General features: G+C 52.8%; 8 protein-coding genes across 8 annotated transcripts; 5 read left to right on the forward strand and 3 right to left on the reverse strand.

The window, feature by feature from the left end:
- Nucleotides 1–402: 402 nt before the first annotated feature.
- PV05_05209 (copper-translocating P-type ATPase) lies at nucleotides 403–4,066 on the forward strand. Its single transcript, XM_013461686.1, has 2 exons — nucleotides 403–574; nucleotides 628–4,066. Exons 1-2 carry the CDS (start codon nucleotides 454–456, stop codon nucleotides 3,966–3,968), a joined length of 3,462 nt encoding a protein of 1,153 aa, XP_013317140.1. The 5' UTR covers nucleotides 403–453; the 3' UTR covers nucleotides 3,969–4,066.
- Nucleotides 4,067–10,139: 6,073 nt separating this feature from the next.
- PV05_05210 (uncharacterized protein) lies at nucleotides 10,140–13,836 on the forward strand. Its single transcript, XM_013461687.1, has 2 exons — nucleotides 10,140–12,507; nucleotides 12,556–13,836. Exons 1-2 carry the CDS (start codon nucleotides 10,390–10,392, stop codon nucleotides 13,345–13,347), a joined length of 2,910 nt encoding a protein of 969 aa, XP_013317141.1. The 5' UTR covers nucleotides 10,140–10,389; the 3' UTR covers nucleotides 13,348–13,836.
- Nucleotides 13,837–14,079: 243 nt separating this feature from the next.
- On the forward strand, nucleotides 14,080–14,649 carry PV05_05211 (uncharacterized protein; the record flags this gene model as incomplete). Its single annotated transcript, XM_013461688.1, has 1 exon — nucleotides 14,080–14,649. One exon carries the CDS (start codon nucleotides 14,080–14,082, stop codon nucleotides 14,647–14,649), a length of 570 nt encoding a protein of 189 aa, XP_013317142.1.
- Nucleotides 14,607–16,096, reverse strand: PV05_05212 (uncharacterized protein). Its single transcript, XM_013461689.1, has one exon. The coding sequence runs from the start codon at nucleotides 16,071–16,073 to the stop codon at nucleotides 14,727–14,729; it is 1,347 nt and encodes a 448-aa protein (XP_013317143.1). The 5' UTR covers nucleotides 16,074–16,096; the 3' UTR covers nucleotides 14,607–14,726.
- A 973-nt stretch (nucleotides 16,097–17,069) lies between these two features.
- On the forward strand, nucleotides 17,070–18,024 carry PV05_05213 (uncharacterized protein; the record flags this gene model as incomplete). Its single annotated transcript, XM_013461690.1, has 2 exons — nucleotides 17,070–17,313; nucleotides 17,381–18,024. The coding sequence occupies 2 exons, from the start codon at nucleotides 17,070–17,072 to the stop codon at nucleotides 18,022–18,024; spliced, it is 888 nt and encodes a 295-aa protein (XP_013317144.1).
- Nucleotides 18,025–18,220: 196 nt separating this feature from the next.
- Nucleotides 18,221–18,946, forward strand: PV05_05214 (uncharacterized protein; the record flags this gene model as incomplete). Its single annotated transcript, XM_013461691.1, has 1 exon — nucleotides 18,221–18,946. One exon carries the CDS (start codon nucleotides 18,221–18,223, stop codon nucleotides 18,944–18,946), a length of 726 nt encoding a protein of 241 aa, XP_013317145.1.
- A 14-nt stretch (nucleotides 18,947–18,960) lies between these two features.
- Nucleotides 18,961–21,037, reverse strand: PV05_05215 (uncharacterized protein). Its single transcript, XM_013461692.1, has 2 exons — nucleotides 19,371–21,037; nucleotides 18,961–19,311 (listed from the first exon to the last, which is right to left on the reverse strand). The coding sequence occupies exons 1-2, from the start codon at nucleotides 20,970–20,972 to the stop codon at nucleotides 19,192–19,194; spliced, it is 1,722 nt and encodes a 573-aa protein (XP_013317146.1). The 5' UTR covers nucleotides 20,973–21,037; the 3' UTR covers nucleotides 18,961–19,191.
- A 300-nt stretch (nucleotides 21,038–21,337) lies between these two features.
- On the reverse strand, nucleotides 21,338–23,883 carry PV05_05216 (uncharacterized protein). The gene has a single exon (XM_013461693.1). It carries the CDS (start codon nucleotides 23,501–23,503, stop codon nucleotides 21,419–21,421), a length of 2,085 nt encoding a protein of 694 aa, XP_013317147.1. The 5' UTR covers nucleotides 23,504–23,883; the 3' UTR covers nucleotides 21,338–21,418.
- Between the last annotated feature and the right edge of the window lie 14 nt (nucleotides 23,884–23,897).

The raw sequence follows: 23,897 nt of genomic DNA on the forward strand, positions 1-23,897 counted from the left end.
CAGTGGATGAAAGAGCCGCCGGTAATTTGTGTCTTCCAGACCTTCGAGTACTTGTCCGTTTGCATTTTGTCGGTTGGTCAGGGGCGCCTTGCGGGCCTTGAGCGATACTAGTCGAGACTCGATACGAGGAGCGAGACGAGGGGGCAAGATAGGCGATTGTCGATATGGGGTATTAGCGTCGGGATACTTGCCTAGTCTAGTACTCCCCGCTCCTTGCACTCAGTTACGAGTGACTACATATAGCGGCCAGTCTTTCCCTCTTAGATTAGTTAGTTAATCAATCTCTTCCGCCGCTACAACCAAAGATAGGCATAGGCACGTGACGCCAAGCATTGCGATGAGTGACTGTACCCGTGTAATTCCACCGCCAGCCGTTGCCAGCCGTTTACCAGCCCCGCGTATCTGTTCCTGAGATCTGGACGAGAGTCTGTCGACAGCGCATTTCCCCTCAAGATGATGAGCAATTACAGCCCTTGTCAGCCAACAAGTAGCAAGTTCCAACATGGAGACGGGTCAGCCACTGTCGCTCAAGGTTGTTGCGTTGATTGTGGCAGTGGCCACAGATCGTGCGACGGTACAATCGTCCCACCATCGGCCGGCTCTACACCTCTAATGCCATATAAATAGAGACCTGCATCCAAGCCATTGCCGCCGGAGATTGTCGCAGAAGCTGCGGTCCCTACGAAGAGCCCGCTACGCCCGTCCATGACTACGCTGAGCCATGCTGCGCTCACAAAGATCAGATCAGTCGTACCATTCCACGCATGCTAGACGCCAGCGACTTGGGCGGCGAACCCCTCCAGGAATCAGATCGCTGTGTCGAAAAGACACCTCCCCTGAAGAGCGTTGAAAAAGACATGCGCTGTGTCATTGAGAAAAACGACTGCCACACTGATGGGGAAGGCGACCACTGTCTGAAGAAGGACGAATGCTGTACCGCAAAGAACAAGAAGGTCGACTGCCCTGCTGACACGAATCCGAACCGTGCGGACGAGATGGTGTCCTGTATCAACACTAAGCATCACACTTGCTGCAGCGATCAGCAAGAAACCGGCGCCGGCCATGTCAAGGACGTTTATTGCACTGCAAAGGAGATCGTCCCTGACGTTGGTCAAGACAGTGCTCCTCGAGTACCACATTCCGCGCCCTCAATCGGCAGCCAAAAGCATCCTCGCGCCTACGGAGCATGTGAAAGTCATCTCCAACGAGCCTTTGATCAGTACGCACGCTATCTCGAAACTGGCCGATGCATTTGCAGGAGTGTCCTCAGTCGACTCGACGGCTGCTGTGGTAACCCGGCGATCAAACAGCCAGCTACCTCGAATCCTACAAAGCCTTCGGGTCATTCCAGCTCTGTTGCAACTCAATCAATGTCCGGTCTTCGTGCAATCACGGGGAAGTCTTGCCGAGAGCCTTGCTGTGACGGGAAAATTTCTCGAGGCAAAGTACGGAGGTCCTCTGACCCATCATCATGTTGCCTGGTGCAGCCCCGTATGAGCTCCTCTGCTCCTCCGAAATTACCGTTGGCAGGCGCAAAAGGAGTAGACATTGAGGGTGACGCTGCTCGCGAACATGTCATCCTCGGGGTCTCTGGCATGACTTGTACTGGCTGCGTGAGGAAGGTCACCAATGTTCTAAACCATGTCAACGGTGTCTCTGGCATCAAAGTCACGTTTGTAACAGGCATAGCTGAATTCGACCTCGACCAAAAGGTCGGCAGCCTTCCGCAGGTCGTTTCACGCACCGAGAAGGAAACTGGATTCAAATTCTTCCAGATTGAGAGTAAGCATCAGGACCTGGACCTTGTGGTTGAGTCTTCGGCCGCCCAACACGTACTTGGGCGGCTGCGCGATATGTGCGAATCGGTGGAGAAAGTCAACAAGACTACTTACCGCGTCAGCTTTGACCCTGCAGCCATTGGGGTCAGATCGATCCTCTCCAGTCTTCCAGGAGTTCGGCTCGCGCCAGCAGGGAATGATGTCAAACAGGCGGAGGGACGCCGCAAACTTATCCGCATGGCCTGGAGAACCACTTTGGCAGCAATCTTCACCATTCCAGTTGTCGTGCTGGCATGGTCCAATAACCAACTGCCCTACACTGCAAGTTCCGTGATTGAATGTGTACTTGCCACTGTTGTCCAAGCTGTGGCGGTTCCCGAATTCTATGCGGGCGCCATTAGGTCTCTGATCTATAGCAGAGTTCTTGAGATGGACATGCTTGTGGTTATCAGCATCACAGCTGCATATGGCTACTCAGTCGTGGCCTTTGCACTGACGTGTGCCGGGTACACATTGGCGGAAGAGGCATTCTTCGAAACAAGCTCCCTCTTGATTACAATGGTCCTTCTTGGAAGGCTCATTGCCGCTATCGCAAAGGTCCGGGCTATCTCTGCGGTGTCCATACGATCGCTGCAGGCAGAAAAAGCCTTTTTGTTCGATGTGTCGAGCGGAGACACTACAGAGATGGACGCAAGGCTCCTGCAACTGGGAGATGTGTTCCTAGTTCCACCGCACAGCAATATCGTCACAGATGGGGTCATCCTTCGTGGCTCCAGCTCTGTTGACGAATCCATGTTGACTGGTGAAAGTCTTCCAGTACCCAAATCTCCTGGGGATCAGCTGATTGCAGGAACCATCAATGGAGCAAGGGCCTTGATGGTCCGTCTGACACGCCTGCCAGGCAAGAACAGTATAACGGATATCGCTGGCCTAGTCCAGACTGCCCTGGGATCGAAACCTCGTATCCAAGACCTCGCAGACAAGATCGCCAGCTACTTCATTCCCGCCGTGATCACCATATCTCTGATTGTGTTTGCTGTCTGGATTGCAGTCGCTCTCAAAGTCCGCGGAGAGGACGGTGGAGGAGCCGTGGGCCTGGCACTTACCTATGGGATTGCAGTCATGGCCGTGTCCTGTCCATGCGCCCTTGGTCTAGCAGTCCCCATGGTACTTGTCATAGCTAGTGGTATCGCGGCTCGACGTGGAATAATCATCAAGCAAGCTGATGCAATCGAAAGAGGCTACAAGGTCACTGACGTTATCCTTGACAAGACAGGTACCATCACCACTGGAAATCTTGCGGTTACTCACCTACAGGTCTTCCCTCTGGGAGTCCTCTCCGAGGACGAGATCCTCTCTGTCGCCAGGGCCGCCACCAAAGACAACCAACACCCTGTTTCCCTGGCCGTTTCCTTCGAGCTACGGAGGAGACAAGCGCAGAGTGCAGAAGTGGAGAATTTGGAATCTGTTCCTGGCGCTGGAATCCGATGCACATGGAAGGGACAAGAAGTCCTGGGTGGAAATCCTTTCTGGCTCGGCATTGAGCATCGTCCCGAAATTTCTGGATTGATCAATCACCGCATGACACTCTTTTGTGTCACCATAGAATCGAACCCTATAGCGGTGTTCGGGCTGAAGAGTACCCTTCGCGAAGAAGCTACTAAAACCATTGCAGATCTCCAACGTCGCGGTCTCGTTTGTCACATCGTGAGCGGCGACCACCCGAAAGTCGTGGAGGATATCGCACAAGCCGTCGGCATACCTTTCTCCAAGATAGCGTCACGCCAGTCTCCCGCAGACAAGCAGAAGTACGTGCAGACTCTCATGTCGGCCAAAAAGGTCGTGCTCTTCTGTGGTGATGGGACCAATGATGCTGTTGCTGTTGCACAAGCCGACATTGGTGTTCAGATGGGAGCTGCATCGGATGTCACCAGAGCCACGGCGGATGTTGTCCTGCTTGGTGGCCTTGACGGTTTGCCTGCTCTTCTCGACTTGTCACGGCGATCGTTTCGCAGAATCGCCTTCAACTTCGCCTGGTCGGCTGTCTATAATGTGCTCGCGACCTTTCTCGCAGCTGGCGTCTTTGTCAAGGTGCGCATTCCCCCAGCTTACGCCGGTCTCGGGGAGATTGTCAGCGTGGTCCCTGTAGTTGCTGCTGCTATGACGCTTCTGAGGACCAGGCATGATTAGTAGTAGGTAGGGCCTGCGGAGAGGTATCGAGTAGAATGAGAGATACTAGTAGTAGTACTCAGTATTTGTAAGTAGGTAATCAATGATCATCATGCCTGCTCCGGTATTCGTCCGATATCGTTGGACAACACATTGTGAGAAGGGATATGAAACCACCTTGCCGGAGGGAAGCCTTTTCACAGCCGAAAATTGGAAGGCTGCCATTCCAGCATGACTTGAACTATGAACTAGTACTTCCAGTCTTTTCGATGTTGGCATCTTGACGAGGCCCTTGGTGCGACTGTTAGCGCATGGTGATTGCTATCAGGGATTGAAGGAAGGGCTTACCATCTCCGATAGCGATGAGGTGAGGTTCTCGAGATGGCTGTCGAGGATTAGGAGGGATGAAATAAGTTTCCTTTTTGCGGTTTCGTTGTGAGGAGTCGTGACATGATCGTGCGACTCGACGTATTTAGGTTGGCTGTAAGTAGCCGACGACCGGTTTCTCGATTCTTCACTCAGGTTAACTGCGAAGCAATCAATGAGTCTCGTCGAGACGGGTGGAACCGTGCAGGTTGGACTTCTTCAAGTTTGAAGTTGTCGAATTTAGCAGTGTCACGGTCGAGGTCTTCTTGTCTAAGTTACTTAACTTCAAGTTAACGAGCTCATTTTGTCGTATCATGGGCTCTCAATAATCTAGCCTTTTCGCCAGTAAGGCTAGATTACGCTGCTGTCGTTCGATGCAGCGAGCAGTTGGAGGTCGAAGTTGATGTCATCATTACAGCGAGGAAGAGGACAACTGAAGTTCAATAGTTGTGGACAACCCTAGCGACGAACTCACTACCCTTTTTGGGAGTAGTACTCGCAGACCCGTCTCTGAACGGTAGATTGTCTGCTCTTTGTTGCTGGTCTGTTTCCCTCTCTCTTCATCCACTGTCGGTAGCTTCTCCCACTGCTTTGTGATATTCGTCGATGGGCTTTTGGGTGGCAATCATCCTTCGACTTGTCAATGCATGTGCGACCGTGTGTACGTCAACGCTTCAATCCGGTGATCGATGCTTGGGATCGATTTTCGAGGTCCGCAGGGGGATCGATCGTGTTCCCAGTACGAGAGGGGTTTCTGCCGGTGTCGCAGCCCTTCGAGTCGAAGCCATGAGTAAACCATTTACTTCCAAACCTAATGTCTACAGACCAAACCTTTGCTGTTGCGATTGCGAGATCATGTATGCTGGTTGCGGACGCCCATGCAGATGTCCCCAAGAGCTGAGATACCCAGAACCACGGTTGTTGCTTGAGTTGATCTCGCACGATCGAAAAACAAAAACACACGTCCGGGTGTTTTCAGCTGGACAGTGAAGCAGGTTTCGACCGCTCTCTTGACTGCTCAGGCCTGTCCCGTCTATCCGACATCAATCATTTTGTCGGATTTTCTCCACACGCTCGACACGAAGGTGGGCCTTTTGACTGGTCGCGCGGCACTTCTTGGGGGGTTTTCCACCTGCACGGACCCGATAATCCTTGTTCGTGGCATTTGGCTAGACTTCATCCTGCTGTTTCTCTGCTGCATTTTGAGGTCGAGGGGATCGTGGACACAGTCGAAAAGGTCTCAGGTAAATCGTGAGGCTTGAAACTTCGAGATTTCGTTAAGATCTTCTCAGCATTAAGCACGTCGGAGGCCCGCAAAGAGTCTTTTCGACGGATTGAGAAGTACCCAGTAAGTTGAAGTCGTGTCGAAGGTGAGTTGATAATATTCGATGGGTGGAAGTCTAGGCGCTTGCCCCTGGAACCTATCACGCCTAGAAAATGACCTAGGAACGAGTTTGGTATAGCGGCAGCCATCCGCAGTTCGCACGTAATCTCGAGATTTTGCGGATAAAGTACACTCAATATAACAAAAGTCTCAAGCAGAAGGCTACACATTCTCCAGAAGAAATTTAGTATCTAAAGACTATGGAGGAAGACTGTAGGATTAAGTTTGAGCAGTCCATTCGAACGCTAGAGTCTAGAGGGGTGCAAGCCGATATACTTTATAGTCCTAGTATGTCTTAAGTAGACTAAAGCCAATTTAAGTAGAGCTCGCGATTATATTATCGTTCTTAATTAAACAATTTCTCGAAAACATATACTGTTGGCCGTACTTGAACCTAAGAGCCTCACGGTAGTACTACTACGATAGTACTAATTTACTCAAGTAGAACGATATAGCCTCAAGCAGAGGTTTAGCCTTCGCCTAGATGACGATAGAGGCCCCCTTGGTCATTTCCGATCGTTTATGAGCTTGCTTGAGTCGTGGGGTTGTCTACTTAAGAACCCAAAGAACTTGAACCTTACGCTGGTATAGAGAGTACGATATTACTCAAGTACCACGATATAGGCTTAAGTAGAGGTTTGGCCTTTATCTAGGATAACGATAGAGTCTCACTTGATTATTTGCGGTCGTTTATAAACTTGTTTGAGTCGTGGGGTTGTCAGCTATGGTATAGTAGTATTATACGATATTACTGGAGTACTACGATATAGGCTTAAGTAGATTGAGACGTTTCCCTAGGATGATGATAGACACCGTTTTAATCATTCCTAGTAGTCTATTAACTTGCTTGAGTCGTGTATTGCTCGCCTATAGTCCGAGAACCTTCATGGGCCGGTACTATTGCTTAGGATCTAGGACTACTCAAGCAGAACGATACAGTCTCAAGTAGATATAAACAATTCCCTAGGATGACCATGGACACTCTCTTAATCGTTTCTGGCATTTACAAGCTTGCTTGAGTCGCGTGCGTGCCAGCTTGAGTTCCGATATCTCGCCTGTTGACAAGAACCGGAACGATATTGCTCAAATACATAGATACGGTCTCAAGCAGTTGTACAGCTCTCTCCAGGGTGGCAGTGAACACCGCCTCGATCGATTTGGGGCCTTTAATTAGCTTGCTTCAGTAATGTGGCGCGTGCTTGGGTCCCCGCGAACCTCACCACTAGCACAGCGAGACAGTCTCAAGCAGATGTATCCCTTTCTCCAGGAACACAACAAATACCCTGCTTGATGAACCCGACCATTGGTTAGCTTGCTTGGGCAGTGTTGCGCAAGCTTGTGTCCTGGGGGCCTTGCTAGGTACCAGAAGGACGGGTGCAGCACTCAAGCACAGTATGCATTTCGGCGAAGAAAGGCCCCCACTAATCAAAATGGTACCGATAGTGCCCAAGTAGGGCAATAGGATCTCAAGCAAGACATGTCGTTTCTCCAGGACGTATAGTCTCGATCAACTGGGCCTATTCAATAGCCTGATTGAGCGGTGTGGCTGCGTACTTGGGACCCGGGGGGCCCCTAGGTACCCCAAGAATGGTACTTATTAAGTCAAGCACAGCGACGCGCTTTCAGGCAGATCAATTCCTTTCTCCAGAATTATATTTCGCATATTCTCAATCAACTTGGCTTCATTTGTTCGTCTGCTAAAGAAGTGTGGTTCACACTTGAGCCGAATGAGTGACCTGGGGATTTAGCGGGTTGTATATAGAGCCCAAGAACGACAACATCCACTCAAAACTGCCGAAGAGTTGATGAAGACAAATATCAAATGCATCGCTTGATCGGTCTGAAGTGTGTTGTTTGGCTGCTTGAGCTCTCTGTGATGCGCTTGAGCTTCTTTCGGGTAACAGCGTAAGGAGACATTCAGCCTTCCAGACCCAAGCATCAACACCACCATCGCAAAAGCTTCGACAACTAGTCGAGTATATACTGTTTGAGTTTGCTCCATCGATTAGAGCGTGTCTGCTTTACTGCTTGAACTCCATACGACGTGCTTCAGCTTCTTTGTTATAGCGTTCTGGATAGGTTTCGATAGACTAAAGCAATCTTGGGAGTTCTCCGTAATAGATCAAGGATATATTAAACGCATCGCTTGATCGGTCTAAGCGGGTTGCTTTGCTGCTTGATCTCTATGTACTGTGCTTGGGCGTTTTATATCGGAGCAATCACACCGCTCTCTATAGTGTTCGGCGAACGGCCAGAATACTTTACCTGACGTCGGATCCATATCCCGAGCTTATATGTTGCAGTACTCGTAGACCTGGCGGTGTTGTAGGAGCAAGGGCTTAGCAAACCGAAGAGCTATATGCCCAAGGCATACTACTACGGTCTCATGGGTAGATCGTGTACTTTGGCGCTAAGGGTGCCATTCGACGACAAACAGCAGCGAGGACGGCCTCCTATTAAATGCGGTGCTAAATGTTGCTTCGACGATTCAAGCGACAGCTTTTTTGCACTCCGGTTAAGCGAGTTTCGTTACACGATTTACCCATGAGACGTAGTACAAGCCTGCCATGCTCGTTGGTAGGAGCGAGAATGCAATTGGTAGGACGTAACAGCGAGGATGATAGAGGAGGCTAGAGCGGGCCGTCCAGCGATTGAAGCATATGAGCGCTCATGCTAACTACATGTAAGGCCAGAAAGCCGACATTCAATTGATAGTATACTGTACTCCGTAGTGCAAAGGAAATACTGAATCGTTGAGAAGCATAGTCGCCTCCCCTAGGCAATTCGCGCTTAGGTTGTACAGGGTAGCTGCTTCACGTGTCCGGTGGATCGGTGGAATGGAGCGAAAGAGATTTGTTCGACGGTTTCCAGCACAAAGAAAGCGAGGAGGCCCTTCGGGCTCCAGGGTGTCAGGCGTTGAGAATGCCACATAGTGTGATACGATAGCCTTTGCTCGATCATGCAAAAAAAAAAGATGTCAGGATTGGGTGTGTCGCGCGCCGCTGTGAGGGTAGACGTCGAAGGTGCAATAAGTCTGTCCACCAGCCATCCGCGCCACCAGCGAGTGAAAAGGTTCGACTGCCCGCCGGGCTCCCGGTGGTAAGGAGGCCCCTCCTGCAGGGCTACATCTTGTTCGGAGTAGTGCCCTGATAGCCTAGATGAACAAAATAATCCACGGTCAACAGATGACTAGAAACTTACGCACAAAAGTTGAAGTGTGCTGGACCAATCATGTACATTAATGTTCGATCTCGTCGTCGGTGACGGTTTCCTAGGGCCATCGTTAGTCTACACATCTTGAGTGTCCGGCGATGAGGTGACAGTAGCTCAATAACCGCCGGGGTGCAAGTGTAATTCCCGTTAAGGAAGTAGAAAGTTTGCCAAACGAGAGACTCCCGTTGTGCGGCCTTTCGACCCTATGTTTGACCATCTGCATCGCTAAGCTCCCAGCGAACGGCCGGAGCTCCTTCGTATTGGCACGTTGCGAAGAGCACATGTCGGGGAAAGGCCGGAGTATTATCGCTACCGCCAGGACTGCGGGATGGTTCGGAGTTGGGAGCACCCTCGAAATATGTACGTAGCTAACTTCTCACTGAAGACGCTGGTTGTGGCTTGCCAGTGGCTGTCGTGACTGTAAAGCTCTCACCCTGATCAGGCTGCATTTGCCATTGCGTCGATCATGGAGCCGAATGCGGATGGATATGGGCCCGGTAGAGCAGGGCCGAGAAGAACAATCTCGACTCGAATTCGACCCAGGCTGCATGACAGGTAGGCTGGAGACTCGTCGGTCTTGACCAGGGAATAACATTCTGGTGTGTTGGCGATTTGGAGGATAGCTGAAGAGTCAATGTTGAGTGCAGGTGACCATGAGAGATTGTCCTTCTATAGTAGATCAAGAAAGCTGGTGTGCACCTCGAGTAGCCGTGGTTAAGACCCCTGATTTGTTGCGGGTGGAAAGCTTTGCAGAGCTGTACGGGACGACGTCTCCTAACCTACATTGTTCTGTCCTCAGCTTTCCGGGCCAGCCGGCATACAGACTGAGAAATATTGACGTGACTGCGAATAGTCGGCCCCATGGAGCTCCTATCGCCGCCCATAAGTCGCGAAAAGAGCAGTCCGAATCCCAGTGGCTTGATAAGGCTGAGACCTGGCTAATGTTGATCCCATTTCAGGCTTTTCAGCCCAGATCAGAGAAGCCAGGAGATGAGGCTTAGGCAAAGACTCTAAGATTAGAGAGGCTGTACCACGCAGCATTTACAGGGTATATTCAGCTGATTCAAAGTTGGGTTTGAGTGGCTGGGAGAGGAGCAGACGATACACCATGGTGGCCATGGCATCGAGATTTGAGCGTTGGTGCTAGTCCCGGTTGATGGCTTGGCGCCGTCGGCCCTGGATCTGGCTGCGGCCCGACCAGCAGCGACCTTGATTCATTGTGATCTTCACATCAATCGAGGATGACTCTCTCTGTATCCAGTCACGACATCATACCAACACCTCTGTCTATACACCATCAGTGCATACGCTAGACCTGCTGCATCCTCAGCCATAACTGCGCTGCGTTCCACACCGTCTTACCGGTCACTCTACCCCGACCAACCTCGAAACATGCACATCCGTCCGCCTGCTTGTCAATAACCCCGAGACCAATGCGAACCCTCACGCTCCTTTCATAGACCTTGCGCTGCGCTGGAGATGCCTCCAGGTGCCCTCGAATCTCCTCTCTCCCACGTCTCCAATAGCGCCAACGCTTCTCCCGTGGATGGTCCTTCCCGAAAGTCCAACGAAAAAACAATTGGCGGTGTCTTCACATACACAAACGCGACAGACGGGGACACTGGTTACCCAGATCACAGGCTGGATCAGCTCAAGAGCTTCAGGAACAACAGCCATAACTCACTTTCCAATGGAGTTCCAAATGGCAACGTCAAGGCGCCTAGGGACAGATCACAATCCAAGGCTAGCAGTACACACTCAATAGGGAGCGCGGCAGGGAGAAACGCAGAAATTACGTCGAAGAGCCCGGCTTCTGCAGACGAATTGAGCAGACTCTCCAGCGTAGAAATAACATCCGATGAGCGAATTAATGGCGCACTGGTGCAGACAGGCGGACAAACGCCCGAGCTGGGCAAGTTGAAAACAAACCTTCCTCCTGCTAAGCCAGACTACGATCCATATCACATGGTTACAGCCTCGACGGTACCCGATACTGCGCGATCCGATGGCCAGTCATTATCTCTTCTACCACCACGGGGTGCTGGGCCGACACTTGCTCGCTTCTCTTCCCCGCCTGCCATGTCTCCAGGCGCATCAGTGCAAGACCGTTATCCTGACCTAATGCCAGCTTCCGAAGCACCAAAGCTCACGCATCGTCACACTCTCCAAGTTCCGAAGTCCAATCTCGTAGTTGGCCGCAATTCGCGAGACTTCTCTTTCGCCGCGGGCCCCTCCGAAGAAGCCTTGTCCACCACTGGCCGCTTCTCACCGACCCGAGATCAATACGATTCTGCGGTCACAAGGCATAGGAGAGCATCACTGGGCCTCGTTCGTAGAACGACCCGGTCAATGCAGTCTGATGCTCACTTGGATGAAGTGCCCCCTGATGACGACGCGGCACGTTGGACAGAATTGATCAGGCAGAAACGGGCGAGCAAGCGGAAAAAGAGAGAGGAGGAAGATGACGATCGTGTTGTCGTGGGGAAGAAGGTGGAGGAAGGCCACGTCAACTGGGTCACGGCTTACAATATGCTCACTGGAATCCGATTTACTGTGTCGAGAACTAATGCGAAGATGGATCGCGAGCTGACCGATGCCGATTTCGACGCAAAGCACAAATTCAGCTTCGATATCACCGGAAACGAATTGACCCCCAGTGCAAAGTACGATTTCAAGTTCAAGGATTACGCGCCCTGGGTCTTTCGCCATCTCCGAGCCATTTTTGGCCTTGACCCCGCCGACTACCTCGTCAGTTTGACCAGCAAGTATATTCTGTCCGAACTGGGCAGCCCCGGGAAGTCGGGATCTTTCTTCTACTTCTCCCGCGACTATAAATACATCATCAAGACGATCCATCACGCCGAACATAAACTGTTAAGGAGGATACTTCGGGATTACTATCGACATGTGGTGGAGAATCCGAACACGTTGATCAGCCAATTCTATGGTCTGCACAGAGTGAAGATTCCTTATGGTCGCAAAATTCATTTCGTTGTGATGAACAATCTGTTTCCACCTCACCGGGACATCCATCAGACGTTCGACCTGAAAGGCTCAACCGTCGGCAGGGACTTGAGTGAAGAGGAATTGGCCAACAACCCCCGAGCGACCTTGAAAGACTTGAATTGGCTCAGACGAGACATGCATCTTGAGTTTGATGCCCATATACGGCAGATTTTCCTTGAGCAGCTGAGGAGAGACGTTGCTCTTCTGCAAAGACTTCAGATCATGGACTACTCACTCCTTGTGGGCATCCACGATCTTGCTAAAGGGAATGAGGAGAACTTGCGTGAAAACACACTACAGGTATTTCAGCCTGGTGGGGAGGAAGACGAACATACTTCGGCCAAGTTGATTAGGACGCCGTCGCGACTTGAAAATGCACGCAAGGCGCGAGAATTGAGATTGACACTCAAGAGTCAGAAACCTGTGCCTATGGGCATGGTCCAGACAAAGATGCCGTCAGAGATGGCTTCGGGAGATGAGAGACATGATCGAATCTTCTACAGCTATGATGGCGGTATCCGAGCTACACACGAAGATGGCCATGGGGGTGAATCGATTTATTACCTCGGTGTCATTGACTGCTTGACCCATGTAAGTTATCCCGTCGTGTTGTGTCATCCGAGACTAACCATCGAATAGTACGGCATTGTCAAACGCATTGAACATTTTTGGAAAGGCCTTTCAGCGAATAGGACGCAGATCTCGCCAATCCCACCTCAAGCGTATGGGGAACGATTCATCAACTTCATCACCGGGACTACCATGACTCGAGAGGAGGCTGAGCGGCGGAAAACCGAGGAGAGCCGTCGGTCTGGGGTGCAGGCTCCTGGGCTGTCCATGGAAAGTCAACGGCCACTACCCGAAGATGGGCAAGGGACGATAAGAGATTCTTCCATGCAGTCGCCACCAATGAGCCCAGCAGTGGAAAAGACAATGCGTAAAGCGCAGAAGCAAACGGATAAATCCACCTCGTCGGAGAAAGGTCGAAGAGGAAGTGAAGAGGAAAAGCCTGATCGAATATTGCGAACCACAGAAGAGCCTCGAGGTACCTTCTTACCGGTGGTTTCTGAAGCCGGTGAGAATGGAGAACAAAGCGAGAAACGTGCTTTGAGTCCTCCGGACGAGGGCCCCGAGTATGAGCATCACCTCTCCGCCTCGCCCGCTCCCATGGACCGCTCTGTCCCTGGGCTACGCAAAGTCTCACCATCGACGGTAGACACTGCAACAGACATGGCAGATGACACCAGTGTATCAAGTGCACAGGGAGTTGACTTTGCGCCTGTACTTCAGGCCGAGACAGCAAAACAAGACGGAAGCGTCAATGCATACCAGAAACCTCCTCGCATTGCCAGCGATCTGATACAACCTCAGTCCCCTTTCAGTGAGAGTCTTATGAAGTCCATGCATGAGCATCTCGGCCCCGATCCTTGAATGTGCATCAGCGTGAAGGGCTGTGTATCAGCGCCACCACCCAGGCTTTGTCAGACATCTTTGGCTCAACAGAAGCATCTCGATATGACGTCCCACAGCGCTCTCGGTGACCCTGGTTCGGGTCAGGTCAAAGGAATTGTGCCATGTATTATTTATTTTTATGGGGGCTATGAAGGCGAAGGACACTCTTCGTCCAGGTGGATAGGACGTTTTCCTTCAATGTTGAGTGAACATGTTGCCCGCATCCTCAGGCGGGCTTTTCTTTCTCATGTGGAAATGTCAGGTTCAGACATGCCGGTCCAAGGAACGAAGTCACCAGCCCGACTGGCCAACAAGCAGGACTATATTCTGGGATAGAACCAGTACAGGAAGAGAAGGTAGTACGAATGTCCTTCTACAAGTAATACGGATCTTAAACATTGGGGAATCGTTTGGCAGTAGTGCAGGAAGAGACACCTTGCTTCCTTCCCACATCAGAACAAGTCCTTGAACAATACTTCCAGCTTTCTCGGCCCTGTCGTGCTTGTCGTCTATAGACATCGACATTTTATCACTGTGGTAAAAGAGTCCTGGGAATAACTTGCTTATGCACATGTCCGTACAAAGCACCGGCCACAGCCTTGGCACGGCTCAGTTGAAATCGTGGAGATACTGCTAAAGCACGGCGCTGAAATCAATCCTACCCCTAAACACTTTGGGACAGCCTTGATATCTTCGTCCGCCAGAGGTAAGATGGACGTAATGCGCTTATTGATTGCCAACAAAGCAGATGTCAATACCGGCGATCGACAGTGGCAGACTGCGCTGCATGGAGCAGCAGGATCTGGCAGGGTGGCTGCAGTGAGGCTCCTGTTGGAGAATGGGGCGGACATTGACACCCGGAGCTGGGATGATGCCACACCACTGCTAGCAACAGCCAAGGCCGGGTACGCAGACGTCGCGAGATTGCTTCTCGGTCATGGGGCAGATCCAAACGCCTGTGGCAAAGACGGGAAAACTGCACTCCGTCATGCGTGCGAAGCTGGCTATACAGAAATGGTCACGATCCTCCTGGCAGAAGGCAGGACGGACATAAATGCGCGAAGCAAATTTGGCACTCCGCTTGAGGCGGCGTCGAGACCTGTGGACGAAGAAGACAAGCGGCGTTTTCTCTTCAACTTTTCCGGGTTGAAAAGGACAAAGGCGAAGAGACCAGCGGACAGAAAGGCCGTCGTAAAGCTGCTATTGGAACGGCGAGCTATTCAATGGCAACAGAGGGACAGGAAAGCTCTTTGCCTGACAGAAGTTCAAAGGCCCAGCTAGAATACAGTTCTTTAGTGTGTACACTACAATGAGTCTTCATATCAGATACATATCGCGGCCCGAAGACACGACTCGCATCATCGACTCATAAGATGTCGATCGTCAGGCGTTACAACTTTAGCCGGTCCTTGAGGTCTGAACACAGCCCGCCACTGATCCTCGGGCTTGACCCGCCTCCAATCGACATTGAGAATGTAATCCGCCTCCGCCTCTACTAGCGGAAGCAGTATCTTCTTCAGCTCTGGCGAGTCCGGGTCAAGGGGCTTCCCCTGGCGCTTTAAGTCGTCCATGTACTCTGTCAGCGTGCGTAGGCCATACTTCAGACTCCACTGGAACACTTCGCGCGGAGAAAGTTTGTCGAAGCCGCCTTCGCGTCGAATCAGGATCGTGTCGCATAGGACTTCGTCGCAATGCCGGCGTAATCGGGGCCCAGAGTAGAGTCTGTGCCAGAGAGGACCGATCACCGGGATGGGGGTGAGCAATGGGTTCAGATGCAGGCGGTGGGCGTCTATGAATTCTTGCTTCCACTCTACCTGCTCGGTATTTGAGTTGGAGTTGGACTCGGGTATGCGTTTGGCAGCTTCATCGACCCGTGGCTGGATCTTCACCGGTCGCAGGAAATCTTGCTGTTCTTGTGCTGGAATGCGGCATGGATATGGGACCGCGGCGGATCCGATGGCCAGGATGACCAGTGGCGTGAACTCACCGCAGATGGCAAATATCAGGGAGAAGGGGACCAGTTTATACAGGTCGTGGCGGGTACGTAGGGCGAGTTGGTAGTCTCGTCGGGTTACCGTCGGCGTTGAATGGCCGTTCCTGTCGCCTGCTTGCGAAGTGGCACGCTTGACATCAGCCTCAGACTTGCGGGTTTCATTCTTCTGATCAGTGACTGCATCTGCACTGCCATATTTGATAATGTTCTCGAGCTTGCTGGTCCCGAGTCGGGCGTGGATGGCTCGAAGCTCTTTATAATTGCTCCAGATGCTCTTGAAGCCCGTCTTGTAGAATGTCAGATAAGCCTTGCCGACTCGGAAGAGCCGTTGTGCTTTATCGCGCAAGGGGATCTCGCCGTCATCGTAGTCGGTGCGTTTTAGAGGTGGAGGTGTTTCGAGTGGTGGGGGACGGGTGCTTGACAGGTCCCGATTGATGCTGGCCTGGACATTGGACGGGTAGGGTTTCAGTGAAATGGACGGGTAGCTCGGCGAGGGCTCGTAGTGTGTGGTCGCTGGGTTGGGAGTTGTCTGGTCAAGGAGAGAGCGAGGGGATCGACGGGCGGAGGTTGAGTTGTCTCGAAGCAGAGTAGCGAGTAGCCATGTTGACGGCCGCGGCGGCGATGGCGGCTGAGCTCTGAACGACAGGGTCCGAGGCAAGCAGCAGCGGCTTGGAGTGTGTGCGCTGAGGTGTCGCGCAGTGGCCGCTTTCATCGAATGCTCACACTCAGGTGTTGGTGGTTAATGAGAGAAGTGAACGCAGCAGTGAGCCGTATGACGATCTCAAAAAATATTTTTGGTGGACACGCGATGATCTCGACTATTCGACCCGCGTGCGCGTCATCGAAGACCAACAGTTCGGATTGAGATCCGAGATCTCATTTCCATCATCTCGCCTGTTCACTGGATTCATTCTGCGGCCTTGTAAGCAATGGACTGTACTGTGCCGTGATGCTTTCGACTAGGCATCGATCGACGGTGAGTGATGAGACATGTGGTTTTGCAGCACGGCAACGATCAGGCTGGACTCACAAACACACTCCTTCCTCGATGAAGCCAGCAGCTTCTGAATCTCTACAGCTCGAACCGCGCTGCGATGTTGAGCTCTGACATGATGGTTCTCAATACCGGGTGATGGACGCTGGTGCCATCAGACATATCCACCGAAACGCCTTGTCAACAGCTGGCGGCCCGAGGCTGGCGCTTTGCAATTCATGAGAGGTGTTTCACCATCCGATCCGCAAGGCCTTATCCTTACCATAGTCATCAAAGCGCCAGTAGTCTTTGGACATGTTTTGAAACTTCACTGGCACATGCAACCTGCCGACCATGTCTGACTCTGAGAGAGATGCAGTCCGCAACAAGTGCCACTGTGTGAGTCTAATATACTTAGTCCGTGGTATCTGGCCAGCAGCCATGTCCCCTTCGAGGCCTGCTGGCCCCGAAACTAGATGCGCCATGGGCGTCAAGACGGATGAGATGCTGCAAGGCAGACTCACATTCATCCAAAAGGTAGGCTCCTGCTATCGGGCGTATATACTTTGTGTATACATACTTTCCCATTCCTTGCAACCCAGAGATGTTGTGATATGCTACGAAAAACCACCGGCAATTACAACTCCTTTACACCACTTCCTTGCACCCTCTACAGCTCGAGACAGACTTGACGACTGCAACAAGATCTCGGCTGCAGTTGGCTCTCACTTGACCATGAAGAAACAAGAGAACCTGCATTCTCCCTCCAGTTCTCTTTCCGCTTCGCTCGACCGAGCTCTTCCTATACCTGGCCTTCTCTTGACTTCGACTGTGGCTTTCACGCTTCTTGGCTTGAAAGTGAACGGATGGAAGGGCTCAGAGAACTTCGCCAATTTTATCACGGACGACCGCACGACAGTGGCAATCGCCATCCAAATAATCTCCCACATTCTCGGTCTCATCCAAGTCCAGGCTCTGTGTAAGTCAAGCTCCCCTCCCCCAGCTCCGCCGGATCATCAAAAGACCAGCAAAATCAATATTTACAGACGCCTCGATGGCAGGTACCGTTATTAAAATCTCCTTTACAGCGTCGCTCGCTTCGCGGAAGTTCTCGCTTAATACGCTCCAATTGGTCCACGCCGCATCTATCCCCAGAGTGTCGTTCTCCTTGCCATGGTTCCTATGTGTACCCCTGACGACGCTCGTCGTGTTATCCTTCCTGCCTGCCGCTCTGTGGTCTGGTGCCATGACCCCGATCATCTCAGAAAGAACTACAACCCAAACAACGATGATGCCGACATTCCAAACAAACAATCTATCATCGCTATGGGAAGGAAACACCTCAACATCCACCTCGGGATCGGGGAGTCTCGGCCAGTGGCTCACCGACGATGGTCTCTTCTCCTTCGACCCGAGCGCGCTGCGCAGCCTGATACTCAATTCGGCAAGCGATGCCTCGTCGACCAACGTGTCAGGTTATCTGCACCAAAAACTCGACAAGACAGGCTTTCTCTACCTCAATCGGAGTTACGGCGTCGGTTCGGGCGCCTCGTCGACGTCCCAGGCTCAAATTCTCCGCGATGGATCTCGTACTCGGAACCGGCCTTCCACTCCGAAGTCTCATGCATCTACAACGCCTCGAGCGCCTATCGCATCGACAAACTCCAGGTCCCCTCAGGCTGGTCACTGAGCATCTACCAAGCCGCAGGCTCGTACCCGACCGGCGCGTCCACAGGCGGCTGGGTCTACGTCGGCTACTCCCCTCAGGACATTTTCTCCTGGGGCGCCGTGTACTCCAACGCCACGCGGAAGTCATACGTCGCGCTGGCAACGGGAGCCTCGCCGTCCGCCGACGCCTGGTCGTTCAACGACTTCAAGAATATCCAATGCCAAATCGACTTCCGCGCGAGGACGTACGGCGTCGTGGTCAATTACACCAACAACACAACCTCATCTCCGTGACGCCGGAAGCCGAAATTCCCTGGCCAGCCTACGCCAACGCCGTCATCGATAAAGCCACAAACTGGCTCTGGGTCTTCTCCTACGTCGACAGCTCTTTCGGCGGCTCGTACCTCGGCCGCACGCTACGTCTCAATGTCAACCAGTTGCAGAATTCCACGGGCGACTTCAGCGACGCCATGACTCTGCGCGGCGTCTCGGACTATCTGATCTCTTGCGTCGACAATGTCTTGGTAGCCCTATCCTCAGCACGCCTGGTCGCGTCTAATGCGACCAGTCCGGTGCAAGCGCGCGTCGCCGTAGCCGCCGTCACGCTCGGCGAGACCAAGTACATCTGCGGCATCCTCGCGTTGAACATGGTCGTGTGCCTGGTCTACGTTGCCGAAGCGCTGCGAACTCGGTTCTGGCGCGACATGCCGCGGCTAGAACTCATGGATTTGACTAGCGTTGTCATCGCGGCCTGGAAAGGTGGAATTGTCTACGCAGGAGGGACAGCCAAGGATGACGCTTTTGGCGCAGAAACCATCTCCAAGCGCCTGCCCATTACGCTGAGTGAGCGCACGGCATCCATTCCTTCGATTATACCGGCTGCTGCGAGCGAGATGGTGTCGAGTAGTACGGAGAGCTTACTCGCAAAGAATCGGAGTCGGTGATCTAGAGAAGGAATCCGGTGGTGCAGAAGCCCCTGTGAACCATGATCCGGTGCTATGTTATTCTATGGCCATCACTGTCCCAATGGATGCATACAGGCTGATCCAGAACTCTATGGGCATGCACAAGGCGTACGGTGCGGTTTTTGAATCGCAGCATCTCATCGTCATCGAGCGCAAGCTTCGGGTGTGAACGCACCGACTTTCGCAATGTGGTATATTATGTACAGTCAAGCTAAAGAATCTTTTCATGATGGTCGTCTCAACGGATGCGCCTCCGTGTTCAGGACATACTCGTCCAAGCTAATGAGGTCGGGCGGAGAGAAGATCAGATAGAAATACTTCAAGGTCTCGGCAAGCCAGAAACTCTGCGCAGCGGTCAGCCATCATGTATTATAGTGCACAAGAAACGATGATTTGTACTTACCTCCATTGAGTTTTTCTGCTTCGCTTGGCCGCTAATGGCCGTCACGTCGTCGATGCCAGCATTGCCGTACGGTGTTTCCGTGGCTTTCTGGATGGCTTGAAACATCCGCCAGGCCAAGTCTTGTAGGGCCTCGTCGCCTGTCGTGCGATACAGGATAAAGACACTCTCAATCGCCTCGGGACGTAAGATGTAGGACGGCACATGTACTCTTGGAAACCCCTTGGGCAGGTTTTTATTGCCGTGACGGCGCCATCGCTCTTCGTCCCAATTGCACCCGGTCAACGATGGACAAGTCAGCATGTCGAAGATCTCCGGCATGATCCCGGTTGGAAAAGCGTCGTAGGCGTAAGCACAGCCACGTGTGAGTTTAGTGCCAATGTCGAGATGTTCTTGACGTGAGAACAGTTTTCCGCCGAGAATGAACATGCCGCCCGCGAAGCAGCTGAGATGCTGTCCCTCAGGATTGAGCGTGACGATGCCTTTGCTGACGGTGGCCGTCCCTGAGAACAAGATATCATTATTGTCGGGAAGCATGGGGCGAAAGAGGAGGTGCTTCCCGACAGCGTCCATGGCATCCATGTACATCTTTTTGTAGATGGCCTCTTGCCCGCCGAGAAGTGAGTACATCTTGGGCAGATACTCGTAAAGAGAGTCCGCCAGTGCTCCCAGAGTGAAACTGTTCTCCTCGAACTTGGTATTGCGTGCGTCAATGAAAGTAGGCCACATGCCCGGCAAGGCCGTCGAATTCTGATGCTCTTCGAAGACGGAAACTAGATGTGCCACTGCTGAGTAATATTTGGGTTCCTCAGTGATCTGGGACAGTCTGGTAAATTCTAGTGAAAAAGATCCCACCGAGGCCGAGATCTGATGCGTTTCTGCGATTAGATTCCCATGTTTGGCTTGCTCGAAGTTAAGCCAAAAGGGCGGTATCCGATTCGGAGTGTCGAAGCCGGCGTATAGCATGTCCCCCAACTCCACGGCTTTGGTCAAGAGAGCCTGCTCTTGACTCAAATCATAGGCAGCCAGCAGGCCTCCAAGATGGCGGATGTTTGTCTCGAACATATTGCAGGCGGTGCCCGTGGTATTTGCCCAGTCAAGGACAGCCACGGCTCTCACCGCGTCGAGGAACTCTGCCTTGAGGCCCATAATCCAAAGAGTGTCAAGAGAGTCTATCAGTGTTGCGGCCCAGCCGCCGTACGTATTCTTTCCCGTCCCAGTGAGAGGTTCCAGCTCGTCTTTCAGCCAAGCGTGGGCTTTGTAATTCTGCCAGCATCTTTGGAACGCAGCCAGGACTGCCTTCTGACGCGGTATCCTCCTCGCAGCATCGGATCGGCCTTCAGGCTCGAAGGCATGTTGAATAGATGGCACCTGGACGCGACTTGTAGGCAGGTACGTGTGTGGAGGCGTAGCATGATGAGGCGTCAGTGATGTCCAATTGAAACTGCTTGGTCGAATGACAATTGGAAGGGACTTGCTGATGCCCAAGGGAAGGATATACGATGCGAAGGGTCGAAAAAGAAGGAGCGTTGTCATAAAGAGAGCGAACGATATTATCCACCGTGAAAGACACCTTCCACCACTCATGCCCGGAGGACCAGCCATCTTGGGACGCAGGTAAAAGGCTCGAGGATAAAGAAATGAGAGACAAATGAGTGTGCAGGTCGAGTCAAGCGCTATCATGAAAGTCAAGGAGGCTTAAAGGAAAGTCTGGGGTAAAGTTTACAAGCGGCGGCTGTGGGCACACTAGACTGTCTCGGTGCCGGCGCGGACCATAGTGAAACCTTCTCCGGGCGCCGCAACCAGCGCCTGGGGCCTATCGATCCAGGCACAAGCGACACAAAGCCTTTGGAATCCCACTAGTTTGTGCTTGGTTCCTGTGGTGCCCTGACTAAGTTAATTCGGCTGGCATGCGTTGCTAAAGCAGCACCCTCTACGGCCCTACATGGAACCATAACGATTGTTACTCCGTGGTATTCCCACATTCCCTATTGTACTGGCACTTGGGCATCGCTGCTCTCTGAACCTGAGATACAGTATGTCAGCATCCCTTACCCCCTCCGGCTCCCAGCCCTACTCCCAGCCTTCTCAGTCCTCCTAGTCCTCGCACTCTGCACACTGATCTGACTCACACTATCCTCCGGCCTGACCTCCCTGTCCGAAACATCCAACCGTGCCAGATCCTTCTGCTTCGAAATCACCGACACACTATCACCATCTGCCTCCTTCTCGGCCCCATTGTCCGCAGCAAAATCTCGATCCACAACCGTCCGCACACGCATCGGATTCAACTTGCCAATAATCGTCCTCGGCGCACTCACCACGCGTCCTGGACTGGGCTTCGATTTTGCCGACACAAAACTCCCACCGGCCTCACTCCCGCCCGTCCAAGTCGCCGCCCTCGAAGGAGGAAGCGGGTACTCTTGAGGCTGGCGAGACTTCGAAGTCGACCGTGACAGCACTCGCGACCCAGCACCACCGTCTTCTTTCTCTCTACTCACTGAATGCGTGCGACTGACCACCCTCTTCAAAGACTCCGTGACATGAAACACCGTCTTCGCACTGTCATTATCACCCTCGCCGTTCTCAAATTCGTCCCGCCGACTCACTCTCGACCTACACTGACTCCTCCCCCTCTCCCTCTCCTTGTCGTTCCCAGCACCACCCTCGCTCCCGCCGATGCGACTCATGATCCTGCTCACACTGCCCGACCGAGTCCGCGATCGTGACGACTGTCGTGACTTGGCCTGAGTATCTGCCGTCGTTAGTACCGTCGGTGCGCGATAACTCGTCGGCGGCGGCGCCCCACTCTTGTTCGACTGTCTTGTCATCTTTGTCGACGCTCTACTCGATACATGCGACACTGCGTCCTTGCCCTTCTCCACATCCCTTGGCCCAGGCCCAAAGCCCGAGTCAATACTCATCCTCCTGCCTCGACTTGCGGGTCGGACTGTTGATGCATGATCCGACCCTGCCCGTGACCCTACTTTTGATGGCGCCGGTAAAGTCAACTGTGAGCGCTCATTATCGTGCATCTCAATCAATCCATGTCCCAGGCCTTCACTATACGCCGACATTGCAGGAGCAGGCGCCGGTTCGATGGCGCGATACACACTGACAACCCTCCCATTTGGGCCGTAATACGCCGCGCTCCCGACGCTGGAGTACTCATATTGTGGACCCATCATCAGTGCAGCGGGCTCCGTAAAACTGCGGCCCACAACGGACGGACGGCGAGATCTACCTTCGTCATTGCTCGCCTGGCTCTCCTTGGACCGGTTACTGAATGCATAGTGCAGTGCTGCGCCAGCCGCAACGCCGAGCAGAGTGGCGCCGACGATAGCTTCGCCCGCGCCGGAGCCGGTTGCCAAATTTCCCGGAGCCTGGTCTGAGGATGAGCCGTTGTGGAGATTGGGCCGGACGCTGTTAACCAGATCCCTGGCGACGCTGGCGGCGTTTCGGGCTTCTTGCATGAGAGTATCTAGGACGTCGCCTTGCTTGGACTTCGGTTGTCCATCTGGCTTCGCTGTCGCGGCTGAAATATGGGTGGGCGCAGTCACGCTTCGGACTTGGGACGCCACTTTGCTTCGAGGCTGCGACACAACGGTAGGTGTTTTGCTTTGAGCTTGTGAGACGATGGTGGGTGCTTTTGTAGAGACGACGCTCTTGGCTGGTGCGGCCTGCGAGGGTGCTTTGACGGAAGATGTCTTTCGCGATACACTCGTTCGCACATCTTCATTCTCCTTGTTCGCATCGTCCCCAAAGTCTGGGCGGTACACGGCCTCGATTGAGTTCCCGTCAAAATCGATCACGGCGGCCGAGTAATACCCCGAAGCGTCGCGTTGACAGGGTTCTCCGTGGATCTTGCCGCCAGCTTTGAGAGCCGCCAGGAAGAACCCTTGAACTTGGGCACGAGAGGACGCTGGGAAGGCGACGTGAGCTGCGCCTGCAGGGACACCAGGGATTTCTTGCGTGATCCAGAAATCTGGGACTGCATTTGGCGGATTTTGAGGACCAAACCCAATGGTTTGTTCTTGTCGGCCGCGGAACACGTAGTTTAGCGGTTGGAGGGCGGAAAGGAAGAAGGACGTCGACGTGGGGAGGTGGCTGACGGTCAGGGTGATTGACGAGGGCATTGCAGGGTTCGACGAGGTCGGGAGGTAGGCGAGAAGGGCTTCGCACTGGTGTCAGACCTGCAGGTCGGGTGTTGCTGGCTTATGTGCTCGATGGTGGCTGTATGTTGAGTCTGGCGCTCAGAAGAACTGTAGTGTAATGGCACGTCTTATACGACGGCGTGAGCCGAAATCTGGTAGAAAGCTGGACTGGACACGGCAGACGGTTCCTCGCAATCTAGACCTCAACCAAGTATCTCGGACTGTACACCGTGCAGATTTGCTCTGCGAGATCGCAGGTAAAAGATGAACTAGGGTACGTAGCACAGGGGCCTGTTTCGTGGAAGATCGAAGTAGGATCACCGGCCAGGACACTAGACTGACGTATATAAGCAGAATATTCTGGAACGAGTTAGTG

This window comes from Exophiala xenobiotica (genome assembly GCF_000835505.1).
Source record: "Exophiala xenobiotica strain CBS 118157 unplaced genomic scaffold supercont1.3, whole genome shotgun sequence".
Classification (NCBI taxonomy): domain Eukaryota; kingdom Fungi; phylum Ascomycota; class Eurotiomycetes; order Chaetothyriales; family Herpotrichiellaceae; genus Exophiala; species Exophiala xenobiotica.